Source organism: Paroedura picta, chromosome 6, assembly GCF_049243985.1.
Source record: "Paroedura picta isolate Pp20150507F chromosome 6, Ppicta_v3.0, whole genome shotgun sequence".
NCBI lineage: Eukaryota > Metazoa > Chordata > Lepidosauria > Squamata > Gekkonidae > Paroedura > Paroedura picta.
The window spans coordinates 77,796,700-77,819,188 of NC_135374.1; the positions used below are offsets into that span (position 1 = coordinate 77,796,700).

At 41.2% G+C, this 22,489-nt stretch overlaps 2 protein-coding genes and 1 long non-coding RNA gene across 12 annotated transcripts in view; 2 read left to right on the forward strand and 1 right to left on the reverse strand.

The window, feature by feature from the left end:
* Positions 1-2: 2 nt before the first annotated feature.
* Positions 3-7,547, forward strand: TRAPPC2 (trafficking protein particle complex subunit 2). Of its 2 annotated transcripts, none has more exons than XM_077343230.1 (5): positions 3-241; positions 1,182-1,295; positions 1,774-1,916; positions 3,723-3,810; positions 6,370-7,547. In XM_077343230.1, the coding sequence occupies exons 2-5, from the start codon at positions 1,203-1,205 to the stop codon at positions 6,466-6,468; spliced, it is 423 nt and encodes a 140-aa protein (XP_077199345.1). In that variant the 5' UTR covers positions 3-241; positions 1,182-1,202; the 3' UTR covers positions 6,469-7,547. The 2 variants fall into 2 exon arrangements, with proteins under 2 accessions (XP_077199345.1, XP_077199347.1); XM_077343232.1 differs by lacking the exon at positions 3-241 and adding an exon at positions 468-813.
* A 2,252-nt stretch (positions 7,548-9,799) lies between these two features.
* On the reverse strand, positions 9,800-21,922 carry RAB9A (RAB9A, member RAS oncogene family). Of its 6 annotated transcripts, XM_077343226.1 has the most exons (4): positions 21,748-21,864; positions 18,335-18,437; positions 13,166-13,338; positions 9,800-10,755 (listed from the first exon to the last, which is right to left on the reverse strand). In XM_077343226.1, the coding sequence occupies exons 3-4, from the start codon at positions 13,166-13,168 to the stop codon at positions 10,117-10,119; spliced, it is 642 nt and encodes a 213-aa protein (XP_077199341.1). In that variant the 5' UTR covers positions 13,169-13,338; positions 18,335-18,437; positions 21,748-21,864; the 3' UTR covers positions 9,800-10,116. The 6 variants fall into 6 exon arrangements, with proteins under 6 accessions (XP_077199341.1, XP_077199343.1, XP_077199342.1 ...); XM_077343228.1 differs by lacking the exon at positions 13,166-13,338 and having other exon boundaries at positions 18,335-18,434; positions 21,748-21,880; XM_077343227.1 differs by lacking the exon at positions 13,166-13,338.
* A 56-nt stretch (positions 21,923-21,978) lies between these two features.
* The window catches only part of LOC143840121 (uncharacterized), a 35,036-nt gene continuing 34,525 nt past the window's right edge, over positions 21,979-22,489 (forward strand). For all 4 annotated transcript variants that reach the window (XR_013232033.1, XR_013232034.1, XR_013232035.1 and 1 more), the window contains exon 1: positions 21,979-22,233. This is a non-coding gene — a long non-coding RNA (uncharacterized LOC143840121). The remainder of the gene's footprint in view (positions 22,234-22,489) is intronic.

The window sequence follows — 22,489 nt, forward strand, 5'->3', positions numbered from 1 at the left end:
GCGCCTCCTCGTTGCCATTGTTACCGCCCACCAAACGCGCACCTCTCGCGAGAGCTCGTGCTTTCGTGCTTTCCTGCCTGCCTACCTAATTCAAGGGTTTCCCCCCCCTCTCCGCGTGGGGTTGTTTGGGTGTTTAGAGAGGCGTAGTGACGACATCAGACCGCGCCGAATGTCTTAAGTGGTGAACGAAGGCGAGGGGGAAGGGGGAGTCTCGGGGTCTTTCTGGGTTGCTTGGCCCGAGGTGAGTTCTAGTGCGGGAAGGCCTGCGTCCCCTCCTCACGATGGAACATTCCGGGGAGGGGAGGGGAGGGGAGGGGAGGGGAGGGGAGGGGAGGGGAGGGGTGGCCCCCCTTTCCAATGGGGTGGCCCCCCTTTCCAATGGGGTGGCCCCCCTTTCCAATGGGGTGGCCCCCCTTTCCAATGGGGTGGCCCTTCTTGCGAGCCCTTCCCTGTGGGAATGGCCCTGGAAAAGCTATGGCGGGGCGCGATGGCTTGGGAAATGGATCTGTAGACACCTGCAGGCGGGGGAACGGAAGGAGAGGAGAGGGGGGCAGCTTATGGGAATGGCCAAACAAGGCGGGGCGACATTGTGGTGGACGACAGAGCCGTGTCCCTCGCCTCTTTGGGTTGCGGTATCGAAGGACTTATTTCTAATGAATACGTGCCCAGCCCGTTATGGTGATGAGTAAAAACACAGGATACTTTAAAATATTTCTAGCTAGATGATTTTCAAAAAAATCTCTTAAAAAACCTGTTGTGCTCGTCCTCTAAGATTGGTAACAAAAACAAAAGTGTATTTCTAATCGTGGCCAGGTAATGCTTTTTTATTTGGACAGACCCATGTATCACAAAGAATGAGTACAAGTTTTCAGTTCCCCTCCCCTGACACTCTAAGTTTGCTTCTCTGTAATAGTCAACATGATCAATAATGTGAGAATTTAGGATTAAAGTATGAAAATAGATATAGGATCTGTACAGTAGGAACCAAGTTGTAAAATTTATAGAAATATTGAATGTGTTAACCGTAGCTTCAAAGGCATTTAACTTTTTTCAAAAGAGACAGATAAATTTATTAAAATATATTCACTCTAAGAGAACAAGGTAAACTTTTGATAGGCTTTAAAACATAGGATAGAGACAGCCTCTTCAAACTGTATGATTCTCCATGTATTGTTTTTCAGAAGGGCAGTATTTTGAATATCATGTCTGGAAGCTTCTATTTCGTAATTGTGGGCCATCATGATAGTCCAGTGTTTGAAATGGAATTTCTACCAGCTGGTAAAGTAGAGTCTAAGGTGTGAGATTTGTATAATATTTTGTTAAAATATTGTAAAAACAGTTTTAACAGTAAATGGATGCCAACCGTACATATTCAGGGATTATTGTCCCTTTAAAGGAGTAGCAGTTAAAAAAAATCTTACTGCAAAATATTCCCAAGCATATTGTACTGTGTCTTATGAATTTGCAAGCTTGGTCTTCCCATCTGAGGCAGACATAAATGGCAGCTCTACAAAGTTTTTCTAAAGGCAAGCAGAACTGCAAGCAATGTATATTATTGTCTTTTATTCCCCTTCCTATATATGTATTTGGTATCTTGAGAAACTGGTTCAGCTAGAATATCTATAAAGATTCTTTACCTGGTTCATGCAATTCACTTTTAATCATTCTCAGAGATTGTTTTAATTTAATACTGGATATTTAATAAAATAAATTATGCTCTACTTGAATATCCTCTGTATTCAAGGCTGCTTTCCACTGTCTGTCACTTCACAGGATGACCATCGCCATCTCAATCAGTTCATAGCTCATGCTGCTCTTGATCTAGTAGATGAAAATATGTGGCTGTCTAATAACATGTATCTGAAGACTGTGGACAAATTTAATGAATGGTTTGTTTCTGCTTTTGTCACTGCAGGACATATCCTTTTTATGTTTTATTGCTATTTAGTACAAGTATATAAATTGCTTAAGATACTATGTTGGGCCTAGTTAATTCATCTTTTTTATAGAAGGGAAGAATAGGAGGTATTCTTTGGCAGGCCTAAATGTGTTGATTTGAAAGAGGGGGGTGGATAGTGTGTGGATAACTATCATACACAGAGAATCTTCATGCCATCTTCTGGAAAAAGAAAGAAAAACTGTTTTTGTTTTGCCCAAGTAGTCACTACTTTAAAAATCTGGTAAATCTAGGTGCGGCCAAACCAAACAGCTGTCTGTTAAGTTCCCTGTGATGGTGTAGAGTTCATTTGGGCAAATTCATTTGTTCTTAGGGATAAAATCATAGAAAGGGGACCATATGGGCCATTTAGTTCATTGCTCAGTGTAGGATCAGCCTAAAGCATCCCTGGCAAGTGTTCATCTAGAAAGTGTTCTGACAGTCTGACCTCTCCCCACAGGTGAGGGGAAGCTTGTTACTACATCCCAAGATTTAGTGAGAAGTAGGAAACACGATGGAATTGTTCCATATAGCTTACTCCCTTCATTACCATCATGTTTTACATCCTTAAACTTAATTACCATCATGTTTTACATCCATAAACTATTTTATAACGTCAGAGGTAAGGCTGTTGGCTTAAGACTTAAATACAGTGGTTTGGATATAAACATTTTATTTAGGAGGGATTGCAGGTAACTCATATCAAATAAAGGAAAGGTTGGGTGTGAATAAATCATGCACAAGTCTCCCATCCCCTCCCCCCAAAAAAGAACAAGGCCTACAGGAATCCTTCAGGATCATTGTATTTTCTTAAGGAGCTATTGGTAGTGCAGTAAAAGTTTTTATAACTGATGCACATGGGGAATTAGGGCTGCTAGCTAAAAAATTATATTGGCCACCAGTTCTTTTTGCTGGACAACTGCCCATGTCAATTTTAGTAGCTTGCTTCTTTATATACCTAGCATATATATGCCTACTCAGAAGTAAATCCTGTGTTATTTAAATGGGGCTTTTCTCAGATTGACTTTATAGTCTTACTTGAGGATTTAGTTTATGTGACCTTTTAAGTGAAATAAATAAATAAAAATAGTTTCTGTTCAGTTCTGAAAGCAATTTTGTTTCATAGGTCAGTGGCAAAATAATACAATATCAAGTTTTGCATTTATGTATTGTCATAATAGCATTCTTAAAAAATTTAATTGTGCAAAGCCTTACTCTGTCTTCACCTATATATTACCAAGTAATCTTGTTTCATAACTTGCCATCCTGCTGTAACTTAGACTTCCACGTATTTTTACTTGCACTGTTGAACAGATATATTGTGTTAGTACTGAAATATAACTTGTAGTACTATGCAGTACTTATGAAATTTCCTTTAAATTACATTAAATGATTATTAAATTAAATTAGTAATACAGCAAGAACCTTTCCAAAAAGCCAAATAGAAATTTGAGAAGCGTATTGTTTGAGGAGAAGATATTCAGTGTATGCATATGTCATTAATTTTACAATTGGCTAAGAGTGCATTTCTGAGTTTATTTCCAGGAATTATTCAGTGTTTAGCACAGTATGGTCTAACTGCTACTGTAACACAAGCATCCTAAACTGCTTGTTTGCCATTGTGGGTTCCCTGTCCCCTTCCTCTTCCCACCTCAGTGGGAAGATTATTGGATGACATGTATTGGGCTAGTGAGCATTATAGTTTTTGCTTTCCTGTGGCACAAGATAATGATCTACTTCAGTAATTTTATGAATTCTTATTGAGTGCATTTTCTTAATTTGTTCTACATATGAGATTTATAATGCTTCATGATGTCAGACAAGAAGATGGAATCAAAAACTTCTTCAGTGATGTGTACGACTTGTATATAAAGGTGAGATTGCCTTATATTATGTTCCCTGAAGTATGGAAGATGCAACTGGGATTCTATTTCTAGCAACTGATAGGGAAAGTCTCTAGCTTACTTCACCCTAAACAAGAGGGAAAGTGGTATATACAGGTATACTCCACCTATTGTTACTATTTTCTTTAGTCCCGAAGCAAGTATTAATGGGCCACATCTACTTTGTTTATGTGGAGTAGAAAGCAAGAATGCCTTACTTGCCTAACCATTAAAAACAATAGTTGGTACCAAGCCCAGAATGTGATCCTCTGACCATGCCTGTTCCAAGAATTAGTCCAAGGTACATTAATTTTTGTAGCAGTGGAAAAGGTGAGGAGAAGGGCAACTAAAATGATTCAGGAGATGGAATACCTTCCCTGTGAAGAAAAATTAAAGAGACTGGGGCTGTTCAGCTTGGGGGAACAATTGAGGGCTGAAGTGATAAGTTTACAAAATTATGTGTGTAGTAGAGAAGTAAATTTTTCCCCATTCTCACAATACAAAAATTCATGGGCACTCAATGAAATTAATAAGTCAGCTTAGGACAGATAAAAGGAAGTACTTCTGCACCCAAAGAGTAATTAACACCTATAATTCACTGCTACAGGAAGTGGTGGCAGCTTCAAGATGGGGATAGATAAACATATGGAGCAGAAGTCCATCAGTGGCTGTTAGCCACAAGATATAGATAAAACACTATGCCTGGGGTAGTGATGCTCTGAATTCTTGTTGTGGGGGGTGGGGGGACAACAATGGGAGCACTTCGGGAATTCTGCTACCACTGGTAGACCTCCTGATGGCATCTGGGTTTTGATCACTGTACAGTGTTAGACTGGATGGGTGATTGGCCTGATCCAATATACCTTTTATTATTATTATTATTATTATTATTATTATTATTATTATTATTATTATTATATTTATACCCCGCCTCCCCCCGAAGGCTCGAGGCGGCTTACATAACCCCGTCCCCTAAAACCATAAAATCACAATAAAAACCGATAATTTACAGTAATGGCAACAGCGATGGCGTAATCTACTCATTTGCTCTCCGCATCCTCAACTACGGAGGGGGGTGACGCTCTCTACCGCCAGTTTGTGGGGGGGGGGCTGATCTTCTTTCCGCCCGGCATCAGTTATAAGCCTAGCGGAAGAGCTCCGTCTTACAGGCCCTGCGGAATGCTGGTAATTCCCGCAGGGCCCTCAGCTCTTCCGGGAGCTCATTCCACCAGGTTGGGGCCAGGACCAAAAAGGCCCTGGCCCTAGTCGAGGCCAGGCGGACTTCCTTGGGGCCGGGAACGACCAGTAGGTTAGCCCCCGCAGAGCGTAAAGCCCTGTGGGGGATATAGGGCAAAAGGCAGTCCCTCATATGCTGGGCCTAGACCACGGATGGCCTTGAAGGTCAAAACCTTGAACCTGATCCGGAAGGCGACCGGTAACCAATGCAGCTGCCTCAGAACTGGCTGGATGTGAACCCTCCATGGTGTAGCTGTGAGGACTCTAGCAGCCGCATTTTGGACGAGTTGCAGTTTCCGGATCAAGCCCAGAGGCAGGCTGGTGTAGAGCGAGTTACAGAAATCTAGTCTAGAGGTGACCGTCGCATGGATCACTGTGGCCAGGTGTTCGGAGGACAGATAGGGCGCTAGTAGCCGAGCCTGGCGAAGATGGGAAAATGCCCGCTAGCTACCTGTTTAACCTGTGCCTCGAGTGTTAGTGAGGCATCAATGGTCACCCCTAAATTCCTGGCCTGAGAGCCATCCAGCTACGGCTTCCAAACATCTGGCAAATGGATCTGGGGGGGGGGGGGAGTCCGGGTGGCCATCCATGAGGAGAAAGAGCTGGGTGTCATCAGCGTACTGGTGGCAACCCAGCCCATAGCTCCGTACCAGTTGAGCCAGAGGGTGCATAAAGATGTTAAATAATGGAGAGAGCACCGAGCCCTGTGGGACCCCACAAGGGAGCCGGTAAGGGCCCGATACTTCCTCTCCCACGGCTACCCTGTGTCCGGTTTTGGAGGAAGGAGCGTATCCAGCGCAACGCTGTACCCCTCATCCCCGTACCGGCAAGGCGGCTCACTAGCTGCTCGTGATTGACCACGTCAAACGCGGCCGACAGATCTAAAAGAACTAGCACAGCAGAGCCACCTCGGTCAAGCTGGCAGTGGTTATGAGGTGCAGTGGTTTCTAATTGGGTGAGTTGGATTTGATTCTCCACTCCTCCACATACAGCCAGCTGGGTGAACTTGGGCTCATCACAGCCATGATAGACCTGTTCTGACCAAGCAGTCCTGTCAAGGCTCTCTGAGCATCACCTACCTCACAGGGTGTCTGTTGTTGGGAGAGGAAGGGAAGATGAATGCAAACCACTTTGAGACTCCTTTGAGCAGTGAAAAGTGTGGTATAAAACCCAACTCTTCTTTTTAATAGTATGGCAACAGAAATGTAGGTTGTGACATTTGTTTTCTTCATTTATATCCTGCTTTTCTTCCTATCCTAATGATGTCAAAGCCCATTCAAATATATATATTGATGATCAATTTTCTCTCCTTAGTTTGCAATGAATCCATTTTATGAACCCAATTCTGCCATTCGATCAACTGCATTTGACAGAAAAGTTCAATTCCTTGGGAAGAAGCATCTCTTAAGTTGAATCATAATTATTAACTTAAATAGTTTGACTTTTTTCCTGAACATGTTGAGACCAACTTGCTATTCTCAGGAAGTTTTAAAATGTTGTGAATTCGAGAAAGCAGGAATACAGCTTGAAGAATTGGCATTTCAGACTCTACTAATTGTAATTGGATCAATTCAAATATGTAACATTGTACTGCTCACAAAACATTAATGTAATATAGCTAGCTTCCTCTATTAGAACTTCGTTATCTACAGTGAGAGCTTAGGGATTTTTGTGGCTATTGGTGTTGCTGTGAGAAAATCTACTCTAATTCTATCCTTAATGCTTCAGTTGAGATTTGTCAATATTAAAACTAACTAGGTTTCAGAACATGAGGTGGGAGAAGAAAAAAAATGTGATTGTTACCTTGGAAACCAGTTTCCTCACAAGTTGGTTAAAATCAGTTGACTTCAAAGAAATTCTTGTAATATCAGCTGATGCCATATAATTACCATAAGGGTAATTATATGACATCAGAAAGCATATGGAATCCTTTTAAGATTAGGGTATGAAAATACCTCTAGGTAGTAATGTCCTTAGGTTAACTTTAATCTTTATAGCTGCTTAATTTAAGCTTAAAATCAATTTTCTTTCACTGTGCCAAGTCTTAAGACATTACAGTAGTTATAATATGAGTGAGTTGTATATCTACACATTCCATTGATTTCTAGTTGAGGGTAAGAGTGCAATTTCCCATAGACATAAGGATTTCTGCCTGCAGATCAGATATCTGCTTCTACCCTGCTACCCCAGAAATGCCCCCTGAAAGGCAGGAGGTAGATACACTCCATAAGCAAAAATCCTGCCTGTGAAAATGCTTCAGTGAAGACAAGCCTATAAATGCAAACACTAAAGACAGGCCAAAATAGCTAAGTAGAATTTGGCTAAAGCATCACATTAAAGAAACTGTTTATATAGAAGCATGTTCTTCAGTTCAAAAGAACTTATCTTTTTAAGTAACAGCATTTCATTATGTAAACACTTGTTAGAATGACAAAACATGCATTTGTAATAGATTGCCTTGACATTCCCAAATAAAAAATGTTGTAGCATGACTGTGTGCTGAAGATTTCCACTTACATTCAAATAAAGGTAAAGGTATCCCCTGTGCAAGCACTGAGTCATGTCTGACCCTTGGGGTGACGCCCTCTAGCGTTTTCATGGCAGACTCAATACGGGGTGGTTTGCCAGTGCCTTCCCCAGTCATTACCGTTTACCCCCCAGCAAGCTGAGTACTCACTTTACCGACCTCGGAAGGATGGAAGGCTGAGTCAACCTTGAGCAGGCTGCTGGGATTGAACTCCCAACCTCATGGACAGACAGCATTTCTGCCGCTTACCACTCTGCGCCACAAGAGGCTCTTAATTATTCAAATAAAAAAGGTGTAATTAAATGGGCATAACGTGACTGCTTTAGGTTACTGAACAGAAAAGTGTTTGATGTCTTTGGCCAGCCCAAAAAGGGAATGAGGGGGGGGGGGGGTGCTGTTATATGTCATCTTCTAAATTTAGTTTTCTACAAGAGATCACCGTCAGTGGAGGGATGGACCAGATTTCTAAAATACATTCGATAGGATGTGTTTCATGAGAAAATCAATGTCTGCATTTTACTTCAATCTTTCCAAGTGTGAAAATCAATAGAAACATAAGAATATTTCCCACACCTACCATTTCCCAAGAAATCCCCTAGACAAACATATATGCATTAGGAATAGGATTAGCATCAAGCCTGGTAAATCAGCCTTTACTTGAATATCCTAGGACATTTTTATAGGTGACTCTGTCACTTGCTTAACACCATCAATGATCCTTCTATGGTAGTGATGCCCAAGATGTCATGGAAAAACCTTTTTCCCATTGAGCAAATTTTCACCACCATTAATAATTAAGAAAATGGAAGGTAATTCTCTTCCCATGATATAATGGTAGATTGACTGGAATTTAGTTTGACAGAACTCAACCTTAAAGCAGAGAAGCGTCTCAGAAATCTGCCTCGCTATATTCCGGCTTTTCTCAACATTTTGCCCATGAAGAACTGGGCTTTAAGTGTGGCTAATTCCATTAAGGCAGAATATGGGGGAAATGCTGGGAACCCCAAATGGAAATCCTGGCTATGTCCTAACTAGAAAAAGAACTCTTACAGGATGAATAATTTCCCCATGAGACCAGCTGCTACATACAGTAACATACTATTATTAGCATCTCATTGACTACATGTAGAACTGTAAATATTTGAAATTACAGTTCTGAAGATAATGTATGCTTTTTTTTGTTTTGCCACCATGTTGCAAATTTTATCTTTACTTAGAATTTAACTTGCATTGAGTTTTCTCTTCCTACAAGATTCTAAATCCAGTAGACCTAAAACAAAAATTTCCTCCAGAATAGGAGGGAATGTAGAGTTTGGAAACCAAGTCTATGAAATCATGAACACAAGCAGCTGTAGATTAAGGTCTTAGATGGAATGAGTTATGAGACTCAAGCTCCTTCTGAATATGCAATGGCCTCTTTGATATTCACTGTGTGCAGGGCCAGCTGCTTTTGTCTATCCTACATGTATAATACATGGCTAAAAGGGTGTCGATTGGCTATGAAAAACTCCCATATTTGCAGTATTCAAAAATGTATTGCAGTTGCTATAAGCAGAGCACTCATGAGAGACTTGATTCAGGTAGAATGTTTTCACCACACAATCAAATGACAGGGAACCTAATTTGGTGTCTGTTTCCTCATAAATAGGCCTATGGGGCCTACTCCCATGTAAATTACAGCCTAAGTTTGTACACAAACTGTATTAGTGGTTTTCACTCATGATCCTCAGGCGACTCAACATCATAGACATTAGTCTTTTTTGTGCCAAGGTAAGCAACTTGGTTTCTTGATATTAATGAAATCATTAAGTTATACAAGCCTCCTTTCGTACTAAATCAAAACATGTCTTCCAGTTTTTTTAGAAGTAACCAGTTAACCAATTGAATATTGCTACTGCTTCTTCCTGTCTAAAATGGTATTCTTAGCTTTTGCTTTAAATCACCCAGCTTTCTACTATGACTGTGAGCAATGAAAAGTGGAGGAATACACATTCAGACAATACCTATGTATGCAGGTTTATTTCCTAACTTAAAAATCTACAAGCAATAAAGTGACACCAGGCAAACAGCAAAAGCCCTTAAATTCATTTTAACCTAGAATGGTTTAAAAAAAATCACATGAAAAGTGAAACAAGACCACATATGTAATACCCAGTATTACTGCTTTATGAAAAAGTTTTAGTGAAGCAAACATGGATTGATGATTTCATAAAAATATATATGTACATATAAAATTTTATTTTTGCATCTCAATTTCAGAACAAGACCTCCTCCAAGTAGTGCTTCTAGAACTTTCAAGTTTCAGTATAATTTATTTACTTTGCAAATTACACATTTAAATTAAATGAGCTCTGAGGTGGTACCTTCTCAGATGTCAGATACTGCTAATTCAGCAAATAGGTCACTTATTTAACAGAAGCTCTCCTCTACCAGTAAAGCAGTAGAATATATTAGAGTGGCACCCATTGTATCATATTTGATCTATTATTATTCATTAAGTTAGAGCTATATGGCCAAGAAATAACATTAAGTTGTCAACAGCATGATGAACTAGATTTGGGCTTCCGGTGAAGATTTATTGTATCTGTCTGAATCAAATGATCTGACCTATCATCGGTGGCAAGAACTCTTCGAACAGCTTCTTCAAAAGCTGCTGCAACATTAGTGGCATCTTTTGCACTGGTTTCAAAATATGGATGGTTGCCGTTATTCCTGCACCAGACTTGGGCTTCTTCCGTAGATACTTGCCTCTCGTTTATATCAACTTTGTTCCCCAGTATCACAAAAGGAAATGTTTCAGGCTCTTTGACATCTGCATAGTAAATGAATTCCTTCTTCCAGTTACCCAGATTTTGGAAGCTTTGAGAGTCATCTACACTGAAAGTAAGAAGGCAACAGTCAGAGCCTCTGTAGAAAGGAGTCCGCAAGCTCCTGAAACGCTCTTGGCCGGCAGTGTCCCATATCTGCATTGTAACAAAGTGTCCATCCACTTCCAGGTCTTTATTTAAGAACTCTACACCTATTGTGTGGAATAGCTGTGTATCAAACTTGTTTGTGACATATCTGTTCATAATTGAACTCTTCCCAACTCCTCCATCTCCTAGGAGGATTACTTTAAGGAGTGATGATTTTGATGCCATTGTTTCAAGAACCAATCCTTTTGATATCCAGTTCTGTAAAATAAAATAAAAATTACACAAAAATATTTAACATGTGAGTAAGATTCAAGTAGGTAGCAGTGTTGGTCTGGAGCAGCACAACAAAACAAAATCAGAGTCCAGTGGCACCCAAGAGTGCTTGCACTCGAAAGCTCACGCCTTGAATAAATGTTTGCCGGTCTTAAGGGTTCCACTGGACTCTGATTTTGTTTTGACATGTGAGTGTTAACCTATTACATACAACATTTAAATGTTTCTCACTGCTTCCTGTAAATGGAAAGATCTGTTTCCCGTAACAGCTGTGCAATCCTAACTCTTGAAGTAAGCCCCATTGAAGAGAATGGAATAGGATTCTTAGTAGACAAGCCTAGGATTGCTAAATACAGTTCCTCCCTTGCTTACAAATACTGCTTAATGAAGTACTTCCACACATCTACCAAGCAGGGCATGACAGGGACACAGAGAATATTACATTTTTCCTTTTGCTGTACTGCCCATCATAGCTCTTTAATCGTGTCTCAAGGAATATACTACTTGGACATTAATGAAAGCTAAGGGATATTGGCTGTTCCCCAATCAAACTTTGCCGTAAGTAGGCAGCCAAATCAGGCACAGCCTGATCAAAGTCCATTGCAAATCAGGATATTTACCATTAAGACTGGTACCCACATTGAGCACAAAAACAGCTTCTTGCAGGAAAAGCAGAACCAAAAGGTGAACTATAAAGAATCCAGACTAACCACAGGAAAAACTGCAGGGTTCAAAGTCTTCAAAGAACAAAAGCAGTCAGAGGAATGAACTTCCATATGGACAGAAGGCTAAGGGCTAGTGAGTGTCAATTAAGGGGCAGGAGAGGAATTAAAACTAAGACTCAGTGCTCATTCATTCTTGAAGGGTGCATCTTGGGGATAAGATATCTGAATTGCCCACTTCGCACTGGTCTTGGTATACCAATAACATGTTTCTCCATATTAAAAGTCCAAAGAATATCATCATTGCTATTAACACAAAAATCATTTAATCACAGTAATTACCTTACTGTTCAGCATAACTCATAAAACACCTGCAAACTAACTTCTTTTAATATTGGACATGCATTCCAAAAGCAACTAAAGTGAAAACACTTTAAAATAACATTTCTGAAACATAAATTCCTAACACCTGGGTTCCTCTTAATATGCAAATGGTTCTGCCACTCTTTTGATGAAGTGAAACCTCTGAGTGCTACTTTTAGAAGGATAGCTAGTTGAAATAAGTAGCTTCAAGTCACAGGTAACCTTCACTTAACAAAGGTGTGTGTGGGGGGGGGGGGGGAGGCAGAGCTCAAAAGATTTACATAAGTGGCATACCTATATGTTTTAAATAACTGTAAATTAGGGCTTTTGTTAACTAGGTATAAAACATTTTAAATAAAAAGATTAATCCAAACGACAGTCATGATCAAATGTCAGCAATATAATAAAGAATACTGGCCACTTAAATATTAGTAGAAGCAGTGTGCATCGGGGAAAAAAAGTGAATGAATCTATGACAATTTTAAATTCTAACTTCAGCTACTATAACTTATTAAAAGCTATTAAACACAATGTGTAACTTCAAAATATGCAGCTTTTACTAACTGTCCCCTGGGCCTAGGTATCAATTACCAACTAATATTGGTCTATATCAGGGTTTCATGAAACCCTGGGGTTTCTTGACAACCCTGGAAGGGTTTCCCAAATAGGTGGGACTTAAATGTTTAACAAAAATTAAAAATATAAAAAATTACCAGGTGATATGACCATATATGATCATGTTGACCTGCCCGCCAATGGCTAATGATGAGCCTAGAGGAAGGGGAGGGGCCCCAGGTGACCATATACATAGCTATGCTTCCAAGCCATCTTTATTTATTCATGTAATTTATATAACATCCCTCAGTGAAGCCTGAAGAATGTTTCAGGGGTTCCTCAATGGTAAAAAGGTTGAGAAAGGCTGGTCTATTCTGTTTGTATACCTTTCTTAAGAAACCTCCCTTAATTTTACAAATTATTCCTTGTATTAAATACCATTCTATATGATTTGATTCCAGTAAAATCTTACACATGTTTACTCTGGATAATATCAAAACCTGGGGAAGAACTTGGGACTCTGTGGGGAAGAGAATGGAATGTTATCACCTGTTCATCCCCCATTGCTTTGAAAACTTTTCACTGGGGCTTTCCGCACTCCTTCAAAATCACACAATGGTTGCCAATTGAAAATGCTACTGATTTGCCATTATGCACAACGTCGTTGACAATCTGCCACACACCTGAAACCGATCCGCAAATAGCGCTTCCTTGTAGCGCTTTCAGGGAAATCCCCAAAAGTGGATTCACCCTCCGGAAAGCGCTACACTCCTGCAACCAATCTGCAACACTAGCGGGAAAGTTTTGTGCGTTACCATTGTTGTGGTTTCTACAAAGTCCCTCCCCCTGGCTCTCTCCTCTGATCTTCCGGCGAAGCGATCGCCATTTTTTTTTCTCCAAGCGAGCGGAGATCAACGCACCGGCGACCCTCCTTTTAGCCAGTGAGGCTTCCCCGGCTGCAGTCCCTCTCCAGAGCTCTTTACAGTCACTAAGCACAAACAACAGAGAAGCCCATTTTAGGTAGTTGAAATGCTGTATTTTCCCTTTATTTTTCACACTGTTTTCAGCCGAAAATCGGGCCCGTGAGGGGGGGGATGTTTTTTTTCACTCGGGGGGGAGCGTGGCAACGATGAAACAGCAGCTCAAACACACCTGCCAGCTGGATGGGTCTCTCCGTTGCAACGAATCAACGCATATTTGTTGCAACATGTGTGTTTTTTTTTAAAAAAAACCTTTCTTAAAGGGAAAGGGGCTGTTTGGGAGCATGCTAACGGCCGCCCATTGGCTGCTTGACGGCCAGGGGCGGGACGAGCTCGGCAATAGCGCTTCCTTTCTAGCGATTTTTGCCGAGACCGGAAGCTTGTGGGAAACGATGGAAACGCAACTGGATTCCACTACAAAGTCAGGTATGCATAATGACGAATTCCACTATTTTAAATGGCGATTTTTTGTTCAGCAAACAATTTGCTACAAGGATCCCGGTGCGGAAAGCCCCACTGTTTCTAAAGGAACACAAATCAGGAACAGAAGAACACTGAAAAAACTACAAAAATATTATCTGTTTGAGTTTAACTCTTAAAGACTTAAAATTCACTCAATTAAAATGCTAAAAACAGTGTAGGACAATAGACAACGAAACCAGGGGCTTCTCATGTCCCCATTCTTTCTCTCTTGCTTTTCTCCTTGTCCCCTGACAATTGTCCTCTGACAGTTCCTGCCTCCAACTTCCTTTTCCTTCTCCCCCTGGAAACCCCTGGCTTTCTCCCATCTTCCTTTTTGTTATCGTCCGCCATCTTGTTTTCTAGTTTTTGTCCCTCCTGTCTTCAGTTTTACCTCTCCCCCTCCTGTTTTTACAGCTTTAATATGCTTTCTCCTCCCCTGGGAATCCTCAGCTATGTAGGCTGCAGGTTACCTAGCAACCCCCCAAATGCCCTCCAAGAACTCAACACAGTCTCACGAGATTTCTGTAGCATTCTTTTATTAAAGCAGCAAATACAGCTCCTATAATTTTGGGGTTTTCTAACCTCCAATTTTCCTGCAAATCTGCCCCAGACTGACGGTGTGAATTTCTCTATCTTCATACTGTGGTCCAGTTCAGAACTAGATGCACTGATCATTTCTGCACACACTGCTTTAATCACAACAAACAAATCTACAACACATTTCTGCACTTAGTGTGCTGCCATCCTCATGGCATTCTTTGGTAATGGACTTCTGGTTGCCTTCCTTTGGTGACCTCTCACCTAGTTTGACTGAGATGCCAGAAGCCAGCCTTTTTGCCTCTTCCCTCAAAGGCTACTGCAGCCTCTCATGTACAAGAAAACAAGCTGTTTACTACTCTGCCTTGCTGAATGCAGACTCAGAATGAGGCAGGGCAAAAAGTGCAACAGACCGGCTATTGTGGGTAACAAAGGGGACAAAATCAAACATGAACATGCTTAGGTAGCAAAACATGCAGCAGTTTACATTGTCCTAATCTTCAATCCAATGAAAACTATGTTGCAGCAAAAACAAACAGGAATCTTATGACACTTAGAAGTAATTAAGGCACCAGAAGACTCTTGTTTATTTACAGTACCGAATACCAGATACAGTTGCAATTTTGTTTTAATAAACCAAAGCACTTAGACTTTTAAATTTCATCATTAAGCCAAAAATAAGATTTAAATATTTAAAACAAACATTTCAACTACCTAAAATTTATTTTCCCCAAGGCTTCAAAACTAGCATGCTGGATCCAGGCCACAGAACTTGACTTTCCCATCTCCCTTCCTGAAACATCCTCAAATACTCCCCCCCACAAAAAAAAAAATCCTGTTCTTCAGGTTACGCTCACTCCCAGAAACAGGATTTGGAGAGGGGCGAAATTAAAGTTGCACAAGAATGGAAGTCCTTGACCTGTGGAAACATTTCACTTAAGTCTCATGCAAATCAGCATTGCTATTTGGGAATATAGCCCAATGAATCAGTGGGGTATATTTTATCTCCATGAATTAATTCCCTTTCCTACCTATGAAAAGCTGATGCTGCAGTTTGCAAGATGTGGGGTTTTTGGCCATGTTAGACACCACAGGACTAGTATCTGCATTTAGGGACAGGGAATGCAGAGGGGGAAAACAACAGTAGGACTTACTCCACTCTTAAACGACCTAAGAACTCCCCTGCTTGTTTTTTAACACTTTCTTTTTATTCAAGCAAATGCATATGAATAGGTTACTGAAGTAATCAGTATCATTTCAATACAAGTCAAAATAACATTTCTTTGCCTTGATAATTTGATAACTTCTTTAGATTTAATATGTATGAACCAAGTTTTTTCCCAGGTATTACATATTAGACGTATATAGCAGAGCACTTATTCACCTGCTAATCTTTGTTTGTTTATACCAGGTATCTATTGCCCCAAGAGTCTTTGAGTTGTAGTAAATGAGCTGAATTATGTATTAAGTGGGGGGAGGGGGGATTAAAGCTTTTTGGGGTGTGTCGGAATTATTCCAGATAAAACATTTGCCTTAATGAAAAAAAGAATTGAGTGATATCTAAGTTCCATGATGTGTGCTGTAACTATTCAGCACAACGATAAAAGCACTGGAATCCATGCATATGCAGTCCAATCTCTGCAGTTTTTGACTTTTTCACTCAAGAGGGAAGAGCATACCCAGTCCATTTTCTTCACCTACTCTTTCACATCACATGCAACTTTTTCACTGTTTAAGTGTGAAGCGTTTCACCCCAAATAGTACCACAGAAAGCACTCTGTAGTAATAAAAAACCATCCCATGTTGGAAGACAAGCAACAACTCTAAAAATGTGTGTTTGGAGGTAAGAACAAAAACTAATGTGACAATGCCTCATCGTTCCAAAGGCCTTTTTAATTACAGCCCATAGGTACTGTATTTTGAAGCCCATCATTTAGTTGTAAGTTTAATGGCTTCCAAAGTATTTCAAAAGTGACTTATGTACTGCTCAAAACTCTTAAAAAACAGAAGTAGAAGTACTTTGAAATTAACAAGATTAAATGATGACAGAAGCCAGGGCCTTTCAAATGATATTTGGTTTTGATTTTTTATTTGTATAGTATTTCCAAGTGTCCAGTACATAAAGCAATGAATACATGTATACTTGTATAGATGAGTAGCTGCAATCCTACAAGGAGTCAGACCATGCTGCATTAAGAGATTGTAGAACTCCATGTGCAGGATTGTAGTCAACCAACTGGATCCTTTTGAAGGGGACAAACACAAGGTAACAGGTAATAGTTCCACTGTTGGGCAAAAATGGAGGAGCCCTGACAGGGGACAGAGAAAAAGCACAAAGGCTCAATGCCTATTTTGCCTAAGTTTCTACCCTGGAGAACAGGCTCGTCCAGAAATAGTACTATGTAAGGCACAGCATCTGCACTGCTGGTTGATATGGACAGAGGTTGTTGACAGGCAACTTGGATGCACTGGAAGAATACAAATTGAACAGGCCAGATTGTGAGCAGTGCACCTGAAAGCGCTCAAAGAACTTTCTAGAGAGCTTGCAGAACCCATTACTTATTTATAATTTAATTTCTATCCCACCACTCCCATTGACCTCCTCAACAACAGCAGATGTGCTACAAGATTGGAGGAGGGCATTATCCCAGTCTTCATTAAAGAGAGGATGACCCAAAAAGCTACAGCCCAGTCAGTCTGACATGTGTCCCAAAGAAGATACTGAAGCAGATTTTAAAGATGTCAGTCTGCAAACATCTGAAGGACAACTTGGCAATACAGAGAAGTCAAAACAGATTTGTCTGCAAGAGGTTCTGGCAGGCCAATCCTCATTTCCTTCTTTGATCATGGGACAAGCTTACTGGATCAAGAGAAGGCCCTCAATGTTGTTTGTCTGAATTTCAGCAAAGCTTTTGATTAAGTTCCCCATGAAGTTTTGAAGGATAAACTGGAGAACTACAGACTGGACTTTAGGATACTTGGGAAGATAGGAAACAGTTTGGAGAACCACACCCAGAGAATAGTTGCCAATGGCATTTCATCTGCTTGGAGGGAGATATCCAGTGAGATGTCAGGGCTCATTTCTGAGCTTAGTACTTTTCAATATTTTCCAAATAATCTGTACAGGGATGGAGGCATTACTTATTAAATTTGCAGATGACACTAAATTGGAAGGAGTAGCAAACACACCAAAAGATATAGAATTCAATGAGATGTGAACACATTGGAAAAGTGGGTGGATGTGAATAAGATGCAATTCAATAAATGAGACCTCATTTCAAAAGGATGTAGACAAAACGGAGCATGTGCAGAGGATGACGAAGAAAATCAGGGGCTTAGAGACCGGAGAAGGGGAAGTTGAAGAGGCACTCTTTAAGTATTTAAAAGGTTGTCATTTAAAGGAAGATGAAGCACTGTTCCTATTGGTAGCAGAGGATAGGGCTCTTGATAATAGATGTAAATGACATGCAGAAAGGTACATGAAGCAAGGAAAATGTGTTGTATTATCAGGAAATATTTTTTTACAGTAAGTTTGGTTCAGCAGTGGAATCAACTGCCTAAGGAGATAATGGGCAGCCTTCAAGTAGCAGCTAGACAAGCACTTTCCAGGGACACTTTAGGCTGATTCTGCCTTGAGGAAGAGGTTGAACCAGATGACCTGTGTGGTATCTATGGTTCTGTTCTACAATTCCATTATGCAGTTAACACAGGAGTACTGGGATATGCACAACCCACCCCTTGCAATGGTGAAATGTTCCACTGTCTGAAGTCTGGTTTAACAGAAGCATCCCTATATTTTGCTACCAGGCATTATAGAGAAAAGTTGATAGAAATATTCAATCAATGCAAATTATGTCTATGAGTATTAGTGGTGTTTGAGAGGAGTTATGAATGCTGATGTGGCATGGTATGATTATGATTATTAAGTCTCATGGCAGGTGTTTGAACTCTGTATGAAGCATTTTTATGATAAATTAAAACACAATTAAAATCAAAACCACATACCAGTGTGGTGGCAGTTAAGAGCGGTGAAGCCTGCTGGGTGATCTTGGGCCAGTCACAGTTCTCTCAGAACTTTCTCAGCCCCACCTACTTCACAAGGTGTCTGCTATAGGGAGAGGAAATGAAGGTGCTTGTAAGATATTTTGAGACTCCTTAAGGTAGAGAAAAGCCCGACATAAAAACCAACTCTTCTTCATATCCTAATATTGTCTACAGAATATCTAAGCAAAGTCACAAATGCTACAGGGGACAAACTGATCTCCCAGCATCTTGACACACTGCTTTAAAAGAATCAAGGAAGGGCCTCCTGAATATGAAAACTTTTAAATTCTTGCTGAACAGTTACAAGGCAAGGATAAGGCTGAACTCCCTAGAGCTACTACTACCAATGTAACGTTGCATCACTTCTTCCACAGAAAGTCCATTTTTTCATACTTTGCTTACAGAAGAGAAGCTCCCTAAAACATGCTGGCCATATATATAATATTCATAATTCAGAACAAATACCTTGAATTGGGCCTGGAAGCTAACAGCCAGCTATTGGAATTGCAGGCAAATAAATTGTACATTTTCTTACCTTGAGAGTGCTGCATTCTATACTGGCTGCAGTTTCCAGACCCTCCAAGGATAATCCCATATGAAATGAGATTACAAGAGAATTAATTATAATTGCAAAGTCTCTGCAGCAGAAAAGGAACAGTTTTAGACAGAGTTGATAGAAAACTTCACTAGCCATTGCCTGTGATTTTGGAAGCAAGGCTGGTTCTACGAGTTTTGCTAGGATGCAAGTTTAGCTTCTTAGGGTATAACCCCCCTCCCCCCAAAAAAATTACTATCAGATTAATATCCTAACAGATTCTCTAGATTGTGCCCTTCTGGTGCAGTTTGCAAAAATTCAAGCTGATATGCCAGGTACTAAGGTCTAAAAGCCTATCCTAGTTTAGATCCAGTTTAGCATGGCCAGATTACAAATACAAATCTGCATGGCCAAATTACAAATACAATCTAAATTAGATCGAGAAAGCAAAAATACAACATGTTCTTATTGGCTAGAGCTAAACTGTCATCACATCAAGAAAACGAGCTGCAGAAACAGAGCCAGTTGATTATTTATCCTCAAGGAATCCAGGCATTTACAGAAGAACTGGATGCAACCCTCTGAAAATTAGATCCTTCCCCCACCCCAAATCTAGCCTAGGCATCCTTGATGGGGGATGGGGCTCATATAAGTATGAACAATAGTCTTATTCAGACTGACTTCTTAACCAGAACATAGCAAAGTTCTTTTTGCATTTTCTGTGGTTTTGTTTCTAATGTACATTTTAAATAATTTATTTTCAACTATAGTTATGTACCTTGACTTTTATGAAACATACATATCATATGGATAAAATATTAAATTTATTTAGATATAGGGAACAAAGCACCAAAGAACATAACACTAATCTGTATGGTCATTACTTAAGAGGCATGAAGGGTGAACATAATTGACTGGGGGAAATGCCTGGAAACAGTTCCAGGGGTTTCTGACTCCTCCATTACAGCCTCACCTGTAGCTCAACATCACATACTTTTAGTAAAACATTAACTGGTGGCAAGCAGGCCACCTCCTGCCGCTATTTCCCCCCCAACTCCATTACACACTAGGCAGAATGTCTTCCCTAAAATTGGCAGGTGACAGGCACAATCTGCTCATTTTTATTAATAAATCCCACCTATATTGAATGTACAGGTGGAAAACTATTATCAAATGTCTATATACCAGCCTATGCATAAATATTTTAACTCAAATTAGGTTGTGCGGTATGGGCTAACATGTAGCAGCTGTTAGTAACTTGCTGGATTTCTGCACCCTTCCAAACCAGACTAATTTACAGGTGAGAGTAAAGTTTTTCACTCCCACAATCTGCTGAAGTTATTTCAGAAGTTGTGCAGTTAAGGAATTACGTTGCAATAGGGTACATTTAGTTTAAGCATTAGGAAATACCTTCCAACTGTAGACACAGTTAAGCAACAAAGCAGTTACCCTAATGAAATAGTCAAGTATCCTTCCCTGTCTCCTTCCCGCTCTCTAAGAACAGGGGACCCATCAAGAAGGCTGGAAATATTTGATCACATAGTAAACAGGACTGCTGAGTTTTTCTCCTCAAGTCAGTTCTTCCCATATCCAAAAGTTTCTTCAGCTACCTAAGATAGTTTTCCCCACACACCATGTTCTTGAATAAATAACACCTTGGAAATGGATTACATTTTCTCATTCAACATTTTGATAGGAATAATATAAAAATAGGCTGAATCCCAGGAATAAACACAATACTGTCTACTTGTTGTCCTTCACTGATTAACCCTACCAAACACACTTTTTTCAGATAGATTCAAATGAGTAGCCGTGTTGGTCTGAAGTAGCACAATAAAATCAGAGTCCAGTAGCATCTTTAAGACCAACAAAAATTTATTCACTTGAAAGCTCACACCCTGAATAAATCTTTGTTGGTCTTAAAGATGCTACTGGACTCTGATTTTATTGTGCACTTTTTTTGGGTTGGTGTTGATCTAGAAAGAAATGACATTTGTTCAGACTCATTTATCTTTACTACATGCAGGTTAAGGAGCTTGACTTTCAGTCTCTTCTCAAATGGGAAAGTAGGGAATTTTCCACATGAAAAGTCAAAAAGACAAAGGGGCCATATATAGGAAACTTAAGACAGGCCACTGATTTTAATCAGGACTGAGAAACTGGCCTGGAGACCAACTGTTCCTGTGTCAGCTGAGAAGCTATTTCTTAACTGAACGGCAATCTGCCTCAGAGTCACGGGATCCTTAATCACACCGCATTTACAAATCAAAAAAAAGGAAAGAAAAACAAGTAGAGATCAGCAGCTTGAGAGTCAGCGCCCCATTTCGAACGGGGAAGCTTCTCAAGGAAGACTTTCGAGTGAACGCAGAGCAAAGAAACCTGAATTACAGCTCAAGAAGATGAGGGGGGGTGCCTTTTAACCTCTCCAATACTCCTTTCTCCTTGAACTTGGCAGGAGGTCCCATAGATTTCAACGAAGTACACCTAAATAAACACGCACAGGACTACTGCCCGGGCGGTCGAGGAAGGCGAGCTCTTGTTCAGTCACTCTGCAGCCACTAGCCGCTCTTTTGCAACCAGGCCAAAAGGCAGCAAGCCAGATCCCATCGCCAAATGCCGTTTTTATAGCAACCACCACCACACCGGATTTAAGGCAGGGACAGGCTGATACCTGAGCCCAGCATTCACCCTTTCGCCCCCGCCAAGCCCCAGAGGCGAGCAAAAACAAGCCAACTTCCCAGCAGCGGCAGCATCGCTGGAAGCCCAGGCAGGCAGGCTCGGTGCTGGGAGTGAAGCAGGCGGGCTTCTCCCCACGAGGAGGCGCAGGGGCCGCACTCACCGTCCCAAGCAGAGCGGCGGGGAGGGGGAAGACTGGACTCGGAGACTCCCGCGGCCGCCACCGCCAGACCAGAGCGCCGGAGACTCTGGAGGAAAAACAACATGGCGGCGTCTGCGCTAAAGGAGGAGGAGCCCGGCTCTCACGTGACATCAGGAGAGCAGGGGAGGGCGCTGCCCCGCCCGCCCGCCCGGTTCCCACCGGCACGTCGGGAGTGGCCGTTGCCAAGTAACGGGCAGGCGTCACGTGAGGATCGCCCCCTCTGGCCCCCTCCGCCTCCCGGAGGTTGGCGATCGCGTGATGACGCCGCCCCGAGCGGCCCGCTTGAAATAAACCCAGCAGGGGCCCGGCGCGATTGTCGCCGGCTGTTCCGGGGAGGGTCCTCCGTCTGAAAGAAGTCTTTTCGGAGACTCCGCCCTCCCTTCTATTACTCATGGGATGGGGTTGAAGAGAGGGAACGCTCGCCTCCTCTTTTTCAGCTGACTCAAGGTCCCACAGATTTTAAGCTTGGTTATTATTTGAATCTGGCTCTCCCAGAGCCTGGCATGATACTCCAAACACTATTTCACACTGATTCTGCAACCGTACAATCATAGCATGGGAAGGGACCTCCAGGTTCATCTAGAAGAAAAGTTTGTTCTTATATACCGATTTCTCTACCCGATGGAGGCTCAAAACCGCTTACAGTCGCCTTCCCGAGAGCCCTGATATTCCTGCTCGGTTAGAGCAGTTTTTCAGTGCCGTG